This window comes from Colius striatus, chromosome 8 (assembly GCF_028858725.1).
Source record: "Colius striatus isolate bColStr4 chromosome 8, bColStr4.1.hap1, whole genome shotgun sequence".
In the NCBI taxonomy this organism is placed as follows: Eukaryota; Metazoa; Chordata; class Aves; order Coliiformes; family Coliidae; genus Colius; species Colius striatus.
In genome coordinates this window covers 26,600,330-26,622,148 of record NC_084766.1, presented here as the reverse complement: position 1 = coordinate 26,622,148, position 21,819 = coordinate 26,600,330, and the positions used below count along the sequence as shown (strand labels likewise).

The following is a 21,819-nucleotide window of genomic DNA, read 5'->3' as shown; positions in this document are numbered from 1 at the left end:
AAGATTTAATAGTGATTTGGGGTGCCAAATTATAAGGATTTTTTATAAAATGTCTAAAGACTTTTCTGACAAACAAACCTCTCTTTATGGCATTGTAATCTAGACTTCTAGGAATCCTAGGTCAAGGTTATAAATGCGTCAGAGAAGGTACCTAGCACAACAGGAGCTCAAAAGGCCAAAAGACCACCTCTATACAGCAGTAAACAGACTACCAGATAAATTAACTTCCTTTAGAAATGTATAAAGGCTTTTTTTTCCTAAATGTCAAAAAGTTGCACAGAAGATTATTACCAGAAACCAAGCAGGTGCTCTTTCCAAGGGCCAGAATAACAAATTCTACAGCACTGATAAATCAATACACACCAATATGACATTAATTGCAAAACCCCGAGGTTTATTTCAGGGGGAGGTTAAGGTAAGTATGTTATGTAACCAACATTTTTTGTAAGTAAAAATGCATCAAAGATCTAAGTGTCTACACAGAGTGGATTTAGCACTTTGTGAGCCTGACAACTGCTGTCTTAATGTTGGTATGGATTATTTTTTCCCAGAAATACGAATTTATGGACAAGAGGAGGTTCTTCCTGATATGAGCCAGAGCTATGTGTTTTGTCTAGCTTTTGAGATTCAGTGATAGGACAAAACAAAATATCACTTCTTTCTAGGTGCTCTCAGAAATGGCTTCCCAACTTAAGATGAAGTTTCACAAGGCACTCAAGTCAATCTAAGACATATGGCCAGTGAAAGCGGTGTCTTATCTATTGCTCTCCCAGACCTATATTCCTGTTTCTGCTTTGATGCTGGCACTCATATTTTGGTATTTCTACTGGGAGTCTTTTGCAAATCTATGTGACTGTGCATGATGAGAAGCCAAGTTTGCAGAGCTGTTTTAAGCTGTTCATTAATGTCCTAAGAGACTTGCATCTGACTTTAGAAGATGAAGTCCATCCAAGGTCAGAATTATACATCCCTTCCTTTCAACCAATAGACATCATCCTACTTAAAGTTGAAAACTTTAGAAAGCAAATTTCAGAATGCAGACTAAGTAGAAAAATTTCCCTAAGAGATGAATTGGCAAGGCTATAGGGGCAAAGAAAATTTCACAACTTTCAGAATGAGTAACAGATGTTAATTTACTTGTGTCTTTAAGTATCCCACTGGAAATGCTTAGTGACTATGAAAAATCTAAGGAATATAAAATGCTTAATGAATTCTGGCAGCAATCTTTATGCAGTCTGTAATCACTGCACTTGTAATTATTTCTTTCTTTGATATTTTCTTTCTTTTATGCTCCATTGCTGTGACCTGGTTGTACAATCTTTTTTCTCTTAAGCAATTCTAAGAATCGTGCTCTTGAGTTAGGACTATGGCTGTTTCAGTTATTAATCCCTTTGGAGTTTTGTTTTCTGTACAGATAATGTTCCTTCAGGCTATTTCAATCTTTTCTTCTTCTTTTTGTCTATTTTTGTCTTTCAACAATATATTTGTTGTATGTCAGGTCATTAGAGAAGAGACTCAGAGGTTTGCCAACCAGAAGAAAGAGCTGCAAATGGGAATTAAAAAGCTGCGTAAAACCGTGAGTTTCTTACAAGGGTAATGGTTCAGCTTACTAGTTTTGTTTACAAATAAACTTCCCTTATTGTTATCAGCTGTAGTCCTCAGTTATATTTTTGTCATAAACCCTGAGCAGACAAGTAATAAAGAGATATGCTTCTTTAGGAACACACTCTGAGTAGACGGGTAATAGAGATGTGCTTCTTCAGGTACTATACACTGAACCTGCCAGAAACTACTGTCTGGTTCTCAGTTTTCTTTGCTCCAAATAATTATTTTGCACCACCCCTGTACCTTGAACAATCTATTTCCACAGCAGGCCTTAGTTTCTGCCTAACAAATTTTCTGTTGTAGGAACTACTGTTCTCTTCCGTTTCCTTCCATAAAAACTGCCATCTGTAAGAGGATAAGACAGAGGGTTGCCTAGAGCAGTCTGCTCAGGACCATCCAGACAAAATTTTTATTATCTCCAAGGATGGAGACTTCATGACCTTTCTGGGCAGCCTGTTTCAGTACTCAGTCACTCTCACAGTAAAAAAATATTTCTTGATGTTTCAGTGAAATCTCTTGCATTTTAGTTTGTGCCCATTACTTCTGGTCCTGTCATTGGGCACCACTGAATAGAACCTGGCTCCACCCTCTTAGCATCCTACCTTCAGGGATTTATATATATTGATGAGATTCCCCCCTAAGACATTTTTTTGTAGGCTGAATGATCCTAATTCTGTCAGCCTGTCCTCATATGAGAGATGCTTCAGCTCCATAATCACCTTCACTCGACAGTTTGTAGTATGGCCACATCTCTCACCTCCCTCAGCCTCCTAGCAACACTCTCAGCACAGCCCAGAATACCCTTAAGCATTTTTGCCACACATTACTGTCTCATGTCCAACTTGGTGTCCACCAGGACCCCCAGGTACTTTTCTGCAAATTTATTTTCCAGTTACTCAGAACACAACATGTCCTGGTGTGTGGGGTTGTTCTGGTCCAGGTGCAGGATTTTGCACTTAGCTTTGCTGAACTCTACAACTGTAGACAATAAAGTGATAACAAGTTACTAAAGTACTCAGAACTAGGTGCAGGAATTTGTAGTTCCCTTTGTTGAACTGAGGTACTGTGTGAGGGACATAACTTAGTAAAGTGATAACAACTTAATAAAGTTATCAGAACAAAAGAATAAAGAATTGTATACTACATGTCCGTAGAAAGTATGTACAACTTCACATATAACATCCAAATCAACTTTAAGAGAAAGATGAGATATATTCACGTAGTACTATGTCATTAACTAGAGGCAGCACATTCCATCAATTACCATGAAGTGGATAAAAGTGGAGGCAATTAAAATAATTTTCTCTTATATCAAGTTCTATAGTGTTAAAAATAACATTTCCTCTATTCCCATTCAATATAGTTTTTATTCCTTAATTTTTTCAAAAAACAGATTGAGAAAATGATACATGAAAATGAACAGGTGCCAGACATTGAGAAACTGGAGCTGCAGGAGTTCAGCCTGGATACAGAAGAAGAGAAAAGAGTGCAAGCAGAGGCTGAACAAGAAGTATCCAGGGTACGATAGAACGGGGCAGAACATTTTAAAACTAGCAGTTCAAAGGAGAAAGAATGACTGAAAAACAGAGGATGATCTCAGAGTTGCTTTTCACTGCTGAGAAGCAGGAAAACTTAAAAGTCTTTAAAGTCACTTTTTGAAGCAGGTGATGCTGCTGATGCAGACACTGCCAACTGAAATATGAGCTGTGCCAGAAACTATATATCTGAAACCGTGGCCTTAGGCCCATTGCTTAGGTTTGAGAATGCTTTTTCTCATATATAAAATGATGCCTTCCAGTATTATGGAGAAGATAGATGTGATAGTCTAAGATGACGAAATATTGGTAGTTCATTTCATCTGTTAAGTTTCTTTCAATAACTCAATACAAATTGCCAATATCTTGTTATTTTGCATCACATCTTATTCTCTTCTCTGTTTCTTGAAAGGTGAGAAAGAAGATTGAGATGGAGAATTTAGCCAACCAGTATTTGCAGGATGTCATCAAACGTGAGTGCTGGGATTCTATGTGTGCAAAAGGACGTTCACTTAAGGTAACCTTTGCTTTCTAATTCATATTCTGCAGTAGTTTGTTGACTCCGTAAAGTATAAAGACAAAATAAATACAAATATAACAAGTATTTCTGATTTGCTTATGGTATGGGAGAAAAACTTCTTCCCAGCTCTGATGCAAATCTTTCATTCTGTTTATTTTGTCTGAGCCTGGATGATTTTGCCTTCTAAGGTGGATACGAATGCTGATGAGAAAATAAGCAACTCTCTCCATCTCAGAGGGTATCTTTATGAAATATTGCTAGAAAGAGGGAAATATTTTTCTGTGTGCAGTCAGTTTTACTTTTGGTACACAGAACATAAAGGCAAAATTTAAAACTGCCTTTGCTATTTTAAACAGACGGATATTAGTCAAGCTACTGATACTGGATCATCCCAAGAGAGGTGAATGGGCGAGTCATTTGACTAAAAATTTAGTTCTGGGTGGATCCTGTGGATAACAAGGCTGTATCTGGGGTTTTTTTTAAAAAAACGAACAACAACAACAACAACAACAAAAAAAAAACAACAGAAAACCAGAGAAAAGCATGTTTTCTCCCAAGCATTTTCACTCTCAAATGGCAGGGCCACCAAGATGATCAGGGGAATGGAACATCTTTCATACAAGGAAAGGCTGCGGGAACTGGGGCTGTTTAGTCTGGAGAAGAGGAGACTGAGGGGAGATCTTATTAACATTTATCAATATCTAAAGGGTGTGTGTCAGGAGGTTGGGACATCCCTTTTTTCTGTTGTAGCTAGCAAAAGAACAAGGGGTAATGGGATAAAGCTGGAACACAAAAAGTTCCATTTAAACATAAGAAAAACCTATTTCACTGTGAGGATGAGGGAGCCCTGGCACAGGCTGCCCAGAGAGCGTGTGGAGTCTCCTTCCTTGGAGGTTTTCAAAACCTGTCTGGACATGTTCCTGTGCCACTTGATCTAGATGAACCTGCTTATGCAGGGGGTTTGGACTAGATAATCCCTAAAGATCCTTTCCAACCCCTACCACTCTATGATTCTGTGATTCTATGATTCTAAGTGTTTTTTGTCTAACTCTTGTATTTTTACTGTATCATTTATGTTAGTTGATCCTCAATTTTATAAAGATGTCTTTATAACTGTTTAGCATTCAGGTATTGAGCAACTGAAATGATAGATACTTTCTGAAGAACTTTTTACTGAGGTTTTTTGTTTTTTAAAAAAATGAACAGTGCTTCCATATGGCTCATGAAGTGAAGAATTATCCACTGAAGGAACGTAGTCAAGAAGAGCTGGAAACTTTGGAGAAAGTTCTTCAGTTAAAGAAGATTGAGACAGCTGATCTTAAGGTACAAACTCTTTGAAGTAGTGCAAAAAGGCAGTTGAGACTGGAATGTTCTGAGTTGGCATCTTAATCCTTCTTTACATAGTTATATTTCTGAGGTGCATTTTCTTATTCTGGAAGTTGTAAAAAACAAACAAAAAAAAAGATGAAATGCTGTGAGTTAACTCAGAACAGATGTATTGGTAGTAAAGAATCACAGAATAGCTGAGCTTGGAAGAGCCCCTTGGAAGTCATCTAGTCCCACCCTCCTAGGAGAATTTACTGAGGGCCGTGTCCAGTCAGGTTTGGAATGTGTCCAAAGATGGAAGATTCCACATTGGATGTCCTGTATTTCAGTGTATACCTGTTTCCTCTCAGGTTGTCACTGAACACCACTGAGAAGAGTCTGGCTCTGTTATTTTTGCTTCTTACTATCAACATTTTCTATGCATTACTAAGATTGCCCCAAGTCAATTCCAGCTGTCTCAGCCTGTCTTCACGTTTTAGATGTTTCAAGCCCTTAATTGTATTAGTGGCCTATTACTGGACTTGCTTCAGTATGCCCACATCTGCCTGGTACTGGGGAAGCTACAAATGGACCAAATATTCCAGATATGATCACTTCAACTTGTATTATTTTGATCTCTGAGCTTAATTGCAGAAGATAACCTCCATGATTTCTTCATACATGTGCCACTGTATCATGCACAAAATTAACACTGTTCTCATGTTTGTGATATTCAGGTTCAGAAGAAAAATCTTGAGACTGAGTCTGAGACTTTATCATCTAAGGAAGAGAGAGAGAAGGTAGAAGTGACGACTGATGATAGTGCATCTTATTGCCTGATCGGAAGTCTGAGCTCTCAGTATGGTGGAGACACATCTATCCTATACCACCAATGGGACTTGCACACCAGGGAGCAGAAAGTCAATCAGATAGTATTGTTGAAGGTGATGTCTTTTTAAATTTGTATTACTGTAGTGACACTGTCAAATCTGTCACCTTTCACGGTAGCCACACCTACTGTTAGATTTTGGGCATACTGACACTATGCAATGGAAAGTTGCACAAGTCTCTGAGTTACTGAGATGAGAGCTGATAAATGTACACAGTACAGTAGAGCACCATGTGGATTTGCCAGCTCAGGTCTGGAAGAAAACCATTTGTATGAAATTTGTTACCCAATTTGGGGGCATCTGTATCTGCCCACTTTATGAGTTTGTAAGGCCAAAGCTAGTTGCACATCTCAGCATGCCCTGTCAAAATATGGCTGCATTCGCTGTTATTTGCTGCTGAATGTAAGATCAGCTGAATCCTCAAAGCATTTCCTTTCTCTCCAGTCTTACCATCCCTTCATTTGGAGGCTTTAATGTTTCTGATATTTATTAGTCATTACTATCAAACTCTTACTTTTCTTACCCTGATCAGTTTAAGTAGTAAATTTGCTACAGAGCAGGCGTTTTATGAAGATGAGTTACAGGAGTAGAAGTGGTTAAATGACTATGAAGCGTTGCTTTCTCAGAGCTCTGTAAGGTTGTATGTAAATGGTAACAGAGATCAATGATTACGCATTGTAATACATAAAATCTAGTAGATGCACTAGTCTGTAAAATAGATGGGGAAGAAACACAAGGAGTGTTTTTAGATGTAAGCTTGGATGGGACAGGGTCTTGCTAGTCAAGTCTAGATAGGCCATCAGTGTTCTTGGCCAACACAGTAAGCTTGCTGAGAGCTAGATGGCTGACCAGACATTGAGCACAGCCTTTTTTCTCCCAGCAACATTGTATTTATCTGCCATCCTGCCTTATTGCATGCTAACATTAGAAGTCAATGAAATAATCATGGATACAAATATTTATTTTAATACAAATTGAAAACAGCTAAGCATCTCAAAAGTGAAGTTAAATGATAGAACTGAATTCCTTTTCATGTTTTATTTTAGCAAATTGATACAGTAGTAGTGTTTTTCTCTGTTAATATTCTACTTTCCTTTGTTGATATCAATTATTTAGGCTAAAGGAAGAATTTATCCACCGAGAATATTTGCTTTTAAAAAACATTGTAAGGTCAGAGATATTTTAAAATCTTTTGTTTCTAGTGTTTGTTTATTTAATGGGCACAATGTGTCAGAGAAAAACACATGAAAGCACATCGAAACAGCAGCTTGCATCAGTTAAAAATCAGGAAAGTATGTCCTTAACTGCCTCCCTGCACCTGTGATTTACAGCCTCTAGTCTTACAGGTCACATGGTGGGGTTTTTTTCTTTGAAGCCCCTTCTTCTTTGAGCCAAAGAGTACAAAATATATTAAATAGAAGGCAACCTAATTTTTTATCTAGTTTTGGAAGCAGTACGTTTCTTTCACAATCTTTGTGAAATGGCAAGTTTGTAGAAGGAAAGGGATAGAAATTTCTGAGGGGAAAAGAAAAGAAAAAACTGATAATTTGCCTACCTCCATTTAACAAAGCTTGGACTCTGCCCTTCACTTATGATTTTCACAAAAGGGCTTTACTAGTTTTTCTCCCTGTCACACATACAAATACACACATTTATGATTCTGATGGCTTGAGGAGTGGAGTATAATCATGGATGGATGTGACCAGTGCCATATTGCTGTTTCCTTTTGTGGTGTTTCAGGACATCATTTACAAAGTGAAAACTGCTTTTAATAAGGAATTTGACATAGTTGCACAACAAAAGGAGCGTGAGGTAGCACAAGTGAAAGAAAGAAACCTGAGGATTCGAGAAATCTTGGCACATCTTGATTTCCAAGTGGAAGTGTGGGAGCCAGCTCTTACAAATGAGGAGATACCAGAGCAAGCACTCACCGTTCGGGATTCAGAGGTGTCCAAAATAGAAATCTTTGTCTTTCATCCACTCATATGCACGTGGCTGTGTACTTGAAGTCATCTTTTTTACACTTTTGCTTCCTTTTCCGTTTTAGGGAGAAAGTTCTTAGTAAGATGTATACAATCTTAATTTATGGCTGTTAAAAGTTTTTACTTGACCATGTATTAAATTTATGACTGTAAAAAATCAAACCAGGGATTACTTCCACAGAAAAGGTTTTCTTCTGTTTTCTCTGAGCACCATCTTGAAACCATGTAATTTGAAACTGAGAATCTATGTACTAAAGCATCATTAGTACTGTACTTTAAAATTCAATCAATAATTTATAAAGAAATACCAAATTTCTTATACAATCTATCACACTGATCTCTGCTCTTTCAGTCAGTCTTTCCCACTTTTTTCTGCTTTCCCACCAGTTTGTGTTATTCCATTGTCAGAAAAGTATGTACAAAACACAACTAATATCAACAAAAATGATGGTAGTTTGCATTTCAGAATTTTTTAATGTGGCTTTTGGAGCTGTCACAAGAAGTTTTCTTCTTGAAGAATATTATCACAGAGCAGAGATACAAAAACCATTAAGAATTAGTATTACACTGTCTTTCCAAATATTCTTAGTCTACATGTGATCACATTTGGAGAAAAGATCTCTGATGTGAACCTCATTTTCTTCTTTCAGATTAAAGTTGAAAAATACTTGACTGAACAAGAGAGAGAGAAAGCAGAAATGCTGGCCAAGCTTGAACTGGAAAGACACCTTGCTGATACGGTACTTAAAGCAGTATCCTTTTTTACTGAATAGTCCTTTGTCTCTGCTTAGGCTTATTTAGTTAATGCTGCACTGGCATATTCCAGTAATGTAGTATGGGAGAATAGATTTAACATGGTAGATAATGATGATGTGTGTCTTTCTCCTCTTAGTATGTTTACAATCAGAATTACATAGACCAGCTGGAGGAAGAAAAGATTTAGCTTTAGGCTCACAGCTTCAAAAAATGTGCTTAGTGGTAATTACAAATACCACATCAGGTGACAGAGGACCAGATACATTTCTAAACACATGCTGTTGCTCAATCAGGAGCTTTGAATCAAGAGACTCTGGCTTTTAAATGCATCCATGAAAAGCCTAAGATGGTTCTGACCCCAAAAGAGATGCACAATAGGACACAAGAGAATGGGCTCAAGTTGCACCAGGGGAGGTTTAGATTGGAAATTAGGAAGAGCTTCTAACCAAGAGGGTTGTTAAGCATTGGAACAGGCTGCCCAGGGAGGTGGTGGAATCACCATCCCTAGAGAGATATCCAGAGGACACACAGATGAAGTTCTGAGGGACATGGTTAAGTATAGAGATGGGCCTGGCAGTGTGAGGTGAGTGGTTGGACTTGATGATCTTAAAGGTCTTTTCCAACCATAATGATTCTGTGATAAGACAGTGACATTACAGTTTCCTTCATCCTAGCCTGACAACTGGCCAGGAGTAGTCTATGCCTGTGTAATCTTTCCAAAAGATTACAGTTTTCATGGGTTATCTGGTATATGAACATCTGTCCATCAGAAAAAACTCTGCTACCTTTAGCCTATTTCATATGCATCACTGAAGAGCATTAATCTGCTAGTGACACACAGTATAATTGTATGGGTAATCTAGAGAACTATCTCATTATTGTTCCCAAAACTTCCAATTACTACGCTTCCTGTTGTACCTAAAATGTTTCTGTGGTTGTTCCCAGGACAATGACAGACTGCGTGCTCTTAATGATATGATGGGTGGAGTGCTTGAACTCAAAAAGGAAGACATCTTAAAAATGGTGAGCTGTGGTTTTCTCTATATTGTTTATGTAGCTTGTGGGCTTTTAAGGAAATGTGAAATTCAACTTCCAACCTGAGTGATCGAAGAAAGTTGGAGAATTGCATTATGCCTAGACAGGCTCCATGAGAGATTATACACTGGACTCAAAAGAAAGCATAAGATACTAGTGCCTGCATATGACTTAGCCATCAACACCTCTCTCTCCTTATTGCACTGGAATACTATAGGAACGTAATCTAATATTACTATTAGCACAACTGTATTCCTGGGGGGAAGGTCACTTATCTGTGGATGTGATCTTATAGAAAAATACTGTGTTCTGTTTAACTCAGCCAATATAATTAATACAGTAGTAGAAAGAGGAAAGAATGTGAAGCAGTGTCACAGAGAAAGAATGGGGCAGCCCAAGCACTCTCCCTGAAATTTGGAAATTTGAAAAAAAAGGGAAATTAGGACTCCACTTAGAAGTATACCTTAGCAGGGAGTGAGATTTGGGGTTCTGAAACAGAAAATGGCATATATCTTGTACCAACAGTAGTATGAGTACAAAATACTTGTATTTTACAAGATCCAGTAGTGGATCCCTGTAAGGAAGTGAGAGAGAATAGCACCATGTACACACACCAAAACTACTGGTACAAGTAACAGACCACAGAAACAGAATGTATGTGTTACTTAGACTTTAGGCTTGTACCTTACTTACCACCAAAAAATATCTTTCATTAAATTTGATGCATGTTATAGTTTCTTAGTGAGCTGATGGAGACTTAATAGCAGTTTTGAAGCATATTTGTCTTTAATATTGCAGGATATTCCTCCACCTCCTTTTATATCCAAGCCTGAGGACGTTTGGAATGACGAAGAAAAGAAAATATTTAGGGAATATGAGAAAAAAGTCAAGGAGCTGAATGAAGAAAAAGAAAAGTATAGAAGGGTAAATTAAAATAAGATAAGGAGTGGTTTTGTTCATAGTTCTCATGACCAAAGGTTCTGATTATTCTCAGGATTGACTTCTAGAAATGAATACTAATAGAATAAATGAAGAACAAATTAAAAGCAAAGATCACACAGAATCACATAATCACAGAATAGTAGAGGTTGGAAGGGACCTTTGGAGATTAAGCTGTCCAACCCCCCTGCAGAAGCAGGTCCACTTAGATCAGGTCACTCAAGAACATGTCAGGTGGGTTTTGAAACCCTCCAGAGAAGGAGCCTCCACCCCCTCACTGGGCAGCCTGTGCCAGGGCTCCCTCACCTCAATAGCAAAGAAAATTTCCCTTAAGTGGACCTTTTTGTGTTCCACTTTTTGTCCATTACTCCTTATCCTATCACTGGACACTACAGGGTGTCACCCCATCCTCTTGATATACACCTTTCAAATACTTGTAAGTATTAATGAGGTCCCCCCTCAGTCTTCTCCAAGCTGAAGATCATGTGGCATATTAAGTAAGTCCCAGCTTAGACAGTAGAATAAGGCAATCTCTACTTACGCTGACTAGTATGTGCCAAAGCTCATGGTAGCTGACAAAAGGTCAGATAACTTTCCGTCACAAATGTACCAGTATTCCTAAATTTTTTGGATTTTTTTTCAGATTCCATTCCCAGAGCTGCCCTAGACAAATAATACAATTATATTTATCCTTCAAAGAGGTATTTGGACAACATAACTTGGTAGCCCAGCAGCACTCTGCTTCAAAACAAGTAGTTTCTGGGACCTTTCGGCTGAAGGATACAGTTCTGTATTGTGCATTCTCCAGCATCTGATCCACTATATCAGAACTTCTTTATTTCTCCAGATACGATATCACTGCTTTTGTCCTTCTGTTCCCCCAGACACTGGAAAATGAATTGAAGAGACTTGAAGCTTCCATCCAGGAAACAACACAAAATTTTGATGAGATTCTGTGCAGACTCTCTGAAAGGAAAGTGACATTTGAGATGGTCATCTATCAGGTATTGCAGAAAACATTCATTTTCATCTCTGCCTCTACTCAGCAGGAATTTTAACTTTTTTTATTACAATCATTTCACAGGAAGAACTCAAAATAGTCAATCTCACTTATGCTTTACTGTTGGGTGAAGAGTTGGACACTAGAGAAGCTGGACTTCGTAATTTCCTCGTGAAAAAAGAGAAAGAAAAAGTAAGTTATCATTTGGAAAGCTCCTATTTGGAAAAGTGTCACATTTACAATAGAGTTTCTCATGAAGTTTCTCTTTCCTAATCAGAAATTTTACATAACTGATTTTCTTACAATTTACAGGTTCACAGATTTCTTTTTTTCAACTTTTAGAGGTGACATACACTATAAATACATAGGTTTTTGAATAGATACTCACCTTGGTTCAGCTGGAGTCCTTTGGTAAAACTCAAAAATACATTCAAAAGGGCACGCTGTTATTTCTTTGCTATATATAAACTTTTTAGTATCCAGTATCAATCTGGAAGCACCAATTATGATGTTTTGTCTGTATAATATCATCATACTTTTCACTGAGATGTCTGATGTAGGCCAGAGCCATGCTGACTTGTGTTTGCCAGTTCAAAGCATAGACAGAGGTGATGTGTGAGCATCTGACCATAGAAGCAGAACACACCAGAGTACAAAGTTTTTATAGTCTTATTGATTAATTTAATCTCCTGAAGAGTTTAGCCATCCCTGTCAAACCATATACAAGTCAATAAATGACTGGAGAGCACAAGCAGTAGATCTTGATCTCCATTCAAGTACTTACTGCCCACAGTAATAATTTTGAGTGACAACTCTAATTCCTGTGCCCTGACAATACTTGTGTGACTCAGGTGATGTAAGTGGTGGTAGTCTGCAGGATGGTTTTGGCTCTTGAGACAATAGTATCTCATTTGGCCATGTCATCTTCATGGAGCTGTTCCTCAGTCCACAGATAATATACTAATGCCTCCCCATGTCAAATCTCCTACTTGACCCGTACAGACTTTTGTATTTGAGGCTTCAAGCAGCTGTTTGGATGTGAGCTACAGTTAGAGCTTCCAAAGTAGGCATCTAGCCTCTACCATTGAATAGGTTGAACTGGTTTTACAATCATCTGAGGGCAAGTGTACACCAGCTTCCAGTTTTCAAAATACATCTTTCTTTGTTTAAAAAAAAATATTTCTAAATGTTGCCATTGGTATATCTTTTGGTTCATGCAAACTGTCAAATACAACAACAAAACAATCTCCCTAGCAAATTACAAGCATTTAACAGCCTCCGTAAAACAGATGAGCTTAGTATCCTGACACGTAGCAGAACTGTGTCATGGGAACAGGGACACTGCATTCTAAAACTGAACAGAACCCTCCACTGAACAGCCTTTGAGATTTTTCGACTTGTCTTGAACAGCATTTGAGAATTTTTGACTAGTCTTACCTGTGATTACATGAAAGGAAAAGGAAATCTCTCTGCAGTTGAAAACAAGTATCAACATAGGTCTGCACAATCAAAGTGTAAAAAGAAGACTTGTAAGCATTTGAATATTTCTTACACAAATTTCTTATCATCTTAAGCAGTGGACTAGTTTAGTTTTGCATCTGCTCACTTTTTATCAGTATCTACAGGTAACCCCCTTGAAGCAGGCAGGTTACAAGATTTTCTATAGAAATCACATATAAGCTTTATCATTGTATATGAATGATTATTCACTGCTCCTGCCCTTTCATTCCTGGTATGTTTTGGTTTTGCTATAGGTCAAGTCTGCAAAAACAATCCAGAATACAAAAGATAAAATTGAGGCTTACATAGTCACCCGTGAAAATACAGAAGATGAAGAGAAGGTGAGACTCTTGACAAACAAAAGGAAGTTCAGAAATTAAAAAGTTAATGCTGTGTCTTGATAATATGAAGAACATAGTTCACTGTAAGCATGGGATGAGTTCTGGGCAACTTACTGATCACTGAAATTAAGCAGTAAAGGAGAATATATGCATAGAAGAACTTACTAAATAGTCAATATCCCTGTGATGCTTGAGAGCACTTGGAAGAGCACCATACTCTGTATTTCTAAGACATGGGCAGGTTGATGCTTTTTTGCAAATAACATTGTGGTGACAAGGAAGTTTGCTGTTTCTCAATCCGTAAAGATATATGATTCCTATCACCTGTTGGAGTTGTTCTCTCCCATTAGTATTCTACATTCACACCAATACACTCCCATATTCTTCTAAAACATCAAGAATAATTCTTAACAAGGAGTATGCCTGGAAAGTTTTAGCAAGCTATGTGTTCAATTTAAAAGCAGGACAGTGTAAATCTGAATTATCCAGAAACAGATACGTGAAATTTGACTGAGAGGGAAACATGGTTTCTCTTCATGTGACTAAACTATGCATAAATGAATAAATAATTACCTGAGCAGAGTGTAAGGATTTTAACTTCTGTCTCATGTGCCCTACTGGGATTCTCAAAATACCAGGCTGCATATTTATACATACATAAGTCTTCTTCAAAGTTTTTGTTCTCAAAGAGACTTGCCCTGACAAAGTTGAAGTTCAGACTGTCGCAATGTTGCTTGCTTAGGTGAAAAGGAAGGCCCTAACATTGACAGAGATGGAGGCATTTCTCAAGAGGAGAATGGATGATGATGAGAAGATTAAGTCAGAAATAGAAGACATTTTCAAAGAGCTCAGTTGGTAATTTTGTTTCTTTTCTTATGTTCAGCTAAATTTTAGTACTTTAGCACAGAACCAAAAGTTACATACAGAATTAGACAGCTGTGCTCTTCAACACTGTTTTATCTAGGATTTACCTACAGTATTTCTGAAATGAGGTGTGATTGCAAAGCATGTGAGCAAGCCAAACCTGTCTTAAGCTACCATCTTAAGTAACGTCATCAGTAAGGAAGGCACCATGGTCTTCAAAGCAAACTGCACCAAAAGCTACATGAGACAGCGAATCTCTCAAAGCCTTCAAAGCCATATATGTGCTGGCTAGCTCAGTTGAATTTTCCTTATGTAGGTCTAAGAGACAATGATAGCTCCTAATTGCAATATACTACATGACACCAGATTTCATTGAGCTACTTGGACTTGCAATATTTCATTTTTTTGTGTACATGCCATAATTTTCACATTCATTGTCATTCCACAACAAACTCCAGGATAAATTAAATAAGAAAATTATAGAATCACAGAATCATAGAATGGTAGGGGTTGGAAGGGACCTTTAGAGATCATCTAGTCCAACCCCCCTGCAGAAGCAGGGTCACCTAGATCAGGTCACATAGAAACATGTCCAGGTGGGTCTTGAAGACCTCCAAGGAAGGAGACTCCACACCCCCTCTGGACAGCCTGTGCCAGGGCTCCCTCACTGAAACAGTGAAATAGTTTTTTCTTATGTTTAAGTGGACCTTTTTGTGTTCCAGCTTCATCCCATTACCCCTTGTCCTGTTGCTAGCTACTATAGAAAAGAGGGATGTCCCAACCTCCTGATACCCACCATTTAGATATTTATAAATGTTAATAAGATCACCCCTCAGTCTCCTCCAGACTAAACAGCCCCAGTTCCCGCAGCTTTTCCTTGTATGAAAGATGTTCCATTCCCCTGATCATCTTGGTGGCCCTGCTCTGGACTCTCTCCAGCACTTCCCTGTCCCTCTTGAGCTGAGGAGCCCAGAACTGGACACAGGACTCCAGATGAGTCCTCACCAGGGCAGAGTAGAGAGGCAGAAGAACCTCCCTCGACCTGCTGGCCACACTTTTCTTGATGCATCCCAGGATGCCATTGACCTTCTTGGCCACGAGGGCACATTGCTGGCTCATGTTTAGCGTATTATCAATCAGAACTCCCAGGCCTCTCTCTGCAGAGCTGCTCTTCAGCAGTTCGACCCCCAGCCTGTACTGGTGCATGGGGTTGTTCCTTCCCAGATGCAGGACCCTGAACTGAATGCTGGCCTGGAGCATCCTCCAGTTCCTTTTGAACTATTGTTAAGATTTCTGTTCTGTAGTAGTACCTTTTTCTCAGAACATCTACTAGAGTGGGTTAAACTGAATCCAGAGGTTAAAAACTTCATGTATGGAAATAAGTTGCAAATTCTGTAGTTACTTTGGGAGCAAATAGAGGACAGGCTGTGAAACAGTAACCTCTATGTGAACATACTGCTTACAGTAACAAACACCTTGAGAATTGTGGGAAAACATTCATAATCCTGTTGTAATCACTAAACATTGTTTTTTATCTTCTGCCATTTTAGGCTACAGGAGGAGAAGATGAAACATCAATTGAATTTGACTGTCCAGTTTTTGCTAAAACAAGGCCAAGTGGAACTGGAAAGTACTGGAATCCCAGACTACAGGGATGCTGTTCTCATTAATAAGAGTGTTATTGAAGAACTGAATTGCTCTATCATGGTAATTTACATTACTCGAAGGAAATTTAAGCTTTTAAACAAATGTCCTTCAGGAGCTCTGATTTTTCTGTAGTTTGACATCTGGTTTCAATTCATTACTATACACCACTAGGTTCAATTGTAATCTAGAAGCTATTAAGGATTCTGTAATGGCTGGGATCCTGATGTAAAGATTGCAGTACAGACTGCTATCTTGATGTTTGATCAATACCATTCAGATCAATGAAATGGCAACAGTTTTTTGACACATCATCACTTACACATACACTGTAAATAGAAAATGCTAATATCCTGGGTACCAGTCTGAAAAATCCTTCCAGGCAAACTTACAGTCATGTTAAGAAGCATTTGAACAATAGCTTACACTAAGATTAAAAAGTTTAATACACTTTCTTGTGTAAGGTGAAAGTGGTGATCATACTTAAAATAGTTTTCATACTCTCATTAAACTTTCTTTTTTAAGGCTAGCTGTAAAAAAATTGCTTCTTAGTGCTACTGCACAAAGCCTTTAGTAACAACTGCTAGGTTCTTTATGCAGAGCAAGGTATATATTTTGTACAGCTAAAATGCCTTCACATTCTTATAAAAGATAGAATGATGGAGAGAGAGGTTAGTTGTAATTTTCTTCATCTCCTTCTATGATCCAATGCTAGGGCTCAGAGCATAAAAGGGAACAATATTCCACAAAAGTAACCATCTGGAGCTAAGTCTGGGAAGAGACTGCAGTATAGCATGTTTTCCTTACTAAAATTGTAACTTTGGAAGCTTGCCCATCTTGTTACAAAGAATTATTCCATAATCCGTAAAGTGTGTTCATTAAGATTAATCTGGTTTTTCAGGATCAAGGAGGAAAAAAAATTGCTAGCATGGTGGAATGTAAAGACTTCTCTAAAAGCATATTGCAGCTGGAATGGGAACACAAGAAAATGGGAATGCAGATAGAAGATCTGAAACAGAGGGCTCGGGATATTGTAACATTACCTATTTCAAAAGATCGCCAGCTAGTGAGTTACTTTTGATTTTAACTGCACAAAATTGTTCTGCTTGTGCCTGTAAGATTGTGTATACCTCAGAAGTCTCTTGCTATTATGGAGAAACCTGATGCCTAATATCTCAACAGTTCAGCTTTCAAAGGGAAGTTTTACTTTTGAGGTTGATCAATGTGATGAAGATCTTTGAGACGTGCAGGTGTAATTGAAGGCAAAATTAGCCCTAACTCTTAGTGTTTCAAAGTGGCACTGATAGGATTTTGCAGCCACAGGGAACAGGTCTTTTAAATCAAGCACAGCAAGTTCCTTTTTAAGTGAAAGGTCTGAGGTGCCCCCATCTGGTATCTCACAGAAATACAGAACTTTTGCTCAGTGTACAAGGATTGAGCATTCTCCCTGAGCCCTGCTCACTGCCATTTCTTGGCCCAGCAGCGGAACCACAGAGAATTGTTTGCCATGCCTGGCAGGCAAGAGGCAGTGCCTGGCCAGCGATCAGCACCCACATAGCTTTGAACAAGCCCAGCTGGCAGGCCAGAAAACATAGGTAATGGTTGTGGGAGAGAGCAAAGTAGACCAGTGGGAGAAGAGAGGAGGAAGAAGAAAACTTGTAGGGAAAGCCTGGGTATATTGCAGTATGGGATGTGGAGGACTGCAGGGAAAGGTGATGCCAATGAGGTGGGGAGATTAAAGATTTGGAGTAAGGGATGTTGGAGGATGAGTAAGCTGGAGATAGTGCAGTGGGAAGCTGTAAAGCATAGAGGAAAGGAAGAGTGTTAGACAGCATGTAAAGATATTGCAATACAATCAAAATATTCAAAGAAAATCCAAAACACATGTTTTGCTCAGGCTTCATTTGTTTTGCTACTCTCCAAACTGCTTGTTCACTTCTGAATCACAGCTAAGGGGCTTCCAGAAATAACATCAACAAAACAGCTTTCCAAAGAGGTGACCTGACAAGTTCTTGAGGTAAATTTGTCACCAGAGCATTGCCATTAGCTCAAACTTCATTTAAACTGATAAACAGAACTTCAGAGATAATTAGACTTGCCCATAGCAAAAGCAAAGACCAGTTTAATCACAAATTGAATACTCTGAGGGGCTTGACTTCACTTTTTGAGTAGAAACGTGGGATTAGTAGGAAAGGCAAGGCAACAGGGACCCTAACAATAGGAACAGAAAGATGGCTTATATAAATGTGTGTGGGCAAGGACCTGAGAAGACCTGGAATGAGAGCTATTAATGAACCAGTGAGTGAATGCAGTTTGGTGTTGTTGGTAAGGAGCCTGCTGGGTCTTTCCTGTTCCTCCTAACTAGAGCAGTCCACAAAATTTTACCTGTTACTTTAGTGGGTCAGTACTCTGGGAAGATGAATCTGTATCTACAGAAATGTGTCTACTGCCCATTATGGACCATATGACCTATTTTACCATTTGTCTTTGAATAAATGAGGTATTTTAGTAGCAGTGTGCCCAAGAACAAAATCTTTCATAAATTCCCTGCAACCTGAATTACTGTGCAGATACAAAAACAATAAAAGAAGTATGAATTATGAGGAAACCACTTGACAGATACTTTCTTCTCTGGCCTAAAGACAGACTGTATAGCACTTTGGCATCCAGCTGTGTTAGCTTAAGACTACCTTATAAGCAAAAGTATAGCTTGGGTTTTTTGGTTTCCATTAACCTGTAGTAGATAACATCCTTTTTAACAGCTGTACAGTCTCTAGTATTCACACAGCATCCAAGAATATCTTTACAATATCCATTTACAAGCACCAGTAAGGCCTTCCACTTTCTACTTTCTTGAGTTTCACATAGTATGATTGTCTTTACAGAAGTGTGGAACTGTTGAGAACCAACAGGCTTAATGACATGGTTTCTTTCTGATTTTAATTCTTCAGTTCCTAACTGAGCTGGACTACGACAGCCGCGTCGCCCGCCACATTTCAGTGATGGAGCAGACTCTTGGCATCATGGATAAGGTAAATCCTAAGTGAACCACCACATTTGAGACACATCCTTAGTTTAAATGCAGCTCCTCTCCTTCATCAGCAAGAGGTGTTTATAAGGAATAAGTGCAACTGATATAAGCCTGCTAATTCAGGGACTGTTGGAGCATAGCCATAACCGCACACAGATGGATATATATCTCCATGTGTTGATTCATCTGGCTCTCAATAGTTTCTTCAGTTTGTGCTGAGCTGTCTATAGCAGCAGTTATCAAAAGACTTTGGAAGCAGCCATTGTACATGGATTGCTGCATAGATCAGCCCTGTGGAGAGAAATCTATTTGCTCTGTTAGTAGAATTAAATGCTTTCCTCCTTGAACATCTGAATGCAGATCTGCTTATCACTTCTTACACAGCTTTGTCTATAAAAGTCACTCTTCTATTTCTAATGAAGCATTCTTTCAGTCTTCACTGCTTAATTACTTTCCAGGAGCACCAGCCTGTTCATAGTATCACAACCCTCAATATTCAAAGTAAGAGAGAGACAACAATCTAATCTGCTGTCTCCCTCATCTATGTCAACATTCAAATTATGATTATCCTTATATTTAAGTGATTCCACTGGATTTTCTCCAGGTTGCTCTAGCTGGCAGAAGCCTTTCTATTCTCTCCAGGCTAAAGAATGTCCCTTCACAGCTGACAGCTTCAGCACAACAGCCCTTTCTTCAGCAGCTCCTAGCAGCCAAGAGAGTGTTCTCAACTCACTGATTCCATTGACTTCCTTTCCTCCCTTTGCCTTTCAAGTTTTATCTTGAATATCTCTCTGCCCCTGATCCATACTTCTTTGTTCCTCATCTGCTACTTACATAAGAACTCCATAAAGCATACAGGAATACAGTGTGTGTGGAAGACACTACACAAAGTCAAGCTAAAATATGTTACTAGTCAAACCAAAATACAAAAAAGTTTATTGAGCTACAATGCAGTGCTCAAGGTTATAGGTTTCCATTGTAAGTTTGTCTGAACAGCTTTTGTGTAATCTCATATATTTGCTTTATTCATTTGGAAATGGACAGCTGCACAAGAAGAACTTGAAGAGCCATCAGAAAAGAATTAAAGAGTTGGAGAAGTGCATCAGTTTAAAAGAACAAGCAAACTACCAGCTCAGCCTGGAGCTGAAAGAAATGCTTGTCTCTGTTTCGGAAAGGAGACATATCTTTGAGGCAGCTGGTGAGTCATGGGAATGCACTTTAAGTCACAAGGAAATTCAGAATATATCTGCAAGGCTGGACAGGCCCATTAGCATCAGCCAAGGGGCACAGAGCACCTGCTTATTACTAGATGTGCACAGTTAGCAATGTCCTTTCTACCACAATTTTGCAATTTACTTAAGAGAATACATAGAGATTGTTGCTCTTCTAACCAAAGTTAATTAACTAAATAGCTGAAACTATTGAAGTTAAATATTACAGTCATTAACACCTTCCTGAGGCAACAGGTGCTTTCATTCTCAGAACTCTCCAACCCACTTCTTTCCACCCATTCACGGGAACAGAGGAAGTAGCATAAAGTGGAGAAGGGGATTCACTGTTAGCAGAACTGTAGAGATCTTTCTCCCAGCAAAACATCACAGATTTTCAAAACAGTGGGTACTTGCTAGAAACTGGCATTCCCAGTGCCTTTTTGAAATGTTCTGCTTTATTCAGTATTAAAAAGACTTTGAAGCCCAACTGTGAGCCACTTAAAATGCATGTCTATTTTATACAGAACTTGGAATAACCCCAGGCCAGGCCTGATAAAAGTATAGACTATGCATCCCCTACATGTACTGGCTAACTCTTACCTTTTGTTTTATGCAGATACACAGCATGTTTCTGAAAAGATTGCAAAGCAGCGTTACCGAGAGGTTTTGAAACAGAAACACCTACGGGAACTTGTAAAGGAACAGGAGAAACAGTTTGATATTCTTCAGGCAAAAGTTGAAAGACTGAGATCAAGAACGTTCCCTGCTCTTTAAAAATTAGTCCAAGTAGAGGTATAATAATACCATGCTCTTGTCTAAGAAAAAAGCATCTATCCTTTCTCCCTGAACTTTCTTTCCATAAACTGTATCTTCTGTTATTTCTTTTAAAATTACTTCCATTTGAAAGCTACATGTTTGTGTGTCTTGTACATTTTATACCTAGTCTTATCCACAATAGCTTTCAGTTCATGAGATTTATTTCTGCTGTTTTGGTTATATAAACCATATAGCTCACTACAGAACAAAAAGACTACAAGAAATTGTAGACTTGACAGAGGTACAGGTGTATTTGTACATCCTCAGCCTGAAATATGCAACTGAAGAACATTTTGAAGGTGAAGTACTGCAAGAAATCTCTGAATTTGCATCTCCTAAAATTCATGTTTGGGGCTTTGACTTCACTTTGCTTTTTAAAATACGTTTACACCTGTGATGGTACAGGTGTAGGTTGCTGAGAAGATGAAGGTATACCTCAGCATGACAATGTGTGCTACCTGACCCAGCCCTGAAAGCTGCGGCAGCTTACGCTGGCATAATTCCCCCCAGCCAGCAGCAACTGTGGCTGCTGCCACTGGCAGAATCACAGGAAAAACAGATTTGGAAGCATCTGGCCTCCCTAGATAGTTGCTATCTCCCACCCCTTCACATTGATATGTGCTATGTTCTCCTGCCAGATCACTCCAAGACAGCTAAGAAACATAAACAACCTTGATAAAATTAACTACTCCTGGAGACTTATCTACTCCTTTTTATTTCCCTCTCCCATGGTGTGTGTTAATTCTTCTCCTTTCATAAATTCACATAAAATCTAAACTTATTCCAGTGTGAGGGCCTGAACAGCTTCGATACCTTAGTTTTAAAAAATTCCACACCTGCAAGAA

At 38.6% G+C, this 21,819-nt stretch overlaps 1 protein-coding gene across 1 annotated transcript in view; it reads left to right on the top strand.

The window, feature by feature from the left end:
- Window positions 1-20,995, top strand: part of CFAP43 (cilia and flagella associated protein 43) — a 48,625-nt gene extending 27,630 nt beyond the window's left edge. Inside the window, exons 20-37 of the mRNA XM_062000725.1 lie at window positions 1,499-1,576; window positions 2,999-3,124; window positions 3,553-3,657; window positions 4,867-4,983; window positions 5,703-5,909; window positions 7,596-7,802; window positions 8,488-8,577; window positions 9,539-9,616; window positions 10,427-10,552; window positions 11,452-11,571; window positions 11,652-11,759; window positions 13,322-13,408; window positions 14,151-14,263; window positions 15,823-15,979; window positions 16,818-16,982; window positions 18,868-18,948; window positions 19,992-20,145; window positions 20,775-20,995. Of these exons, the coding sequence (XP_061856709.1) occupies window positions 1,499-1,576; window positions 2,999-3,124; window positions 3,553-3,657; window positions 4,867-4,983; window positions 5,703-5,909; window positions 7,596-7,802; window positions 8,488-8,577; window positions 9,539-9,616; window positions 10,427-10,552; window positions 11,452-11,571; window positions 11,652-11,759; window positions 13,322-13,408; window positions 14,151-14,263; window positions 15,823-15,979; window positions 16,818-16,982; window positions 18,868-18,948; window positions 19,992-20,145; window positions 20,775-20,932 (2,277 nt within the window). The 3' untranslated portion in view covers window positions 20,933-20,995. The remainder of the gene's footprint in view (window positions 1-1,498; window positions 1,577-2,998; window positions 3,125-3,552; window positions 3,658-4,866; window positions 4,984-5,702; window positions 5,910-7,595; window positions 7,803-8,487; window positions 8,578-9,538; window positions 9,617-10,426; window positions 10,553-11,451; window positions 11,572-11,651; window positions 11,760-13,321; window positions 13,409-14,150; window positions 14,264-15,822; window positions 15,980-16,817; window positions 16,983-18,867; window positions 18,949-19,991; window positions 20,146-20,774) is intronic.
- Window positions 20,996-21,819: the final 824 nt, after the last annotated feature.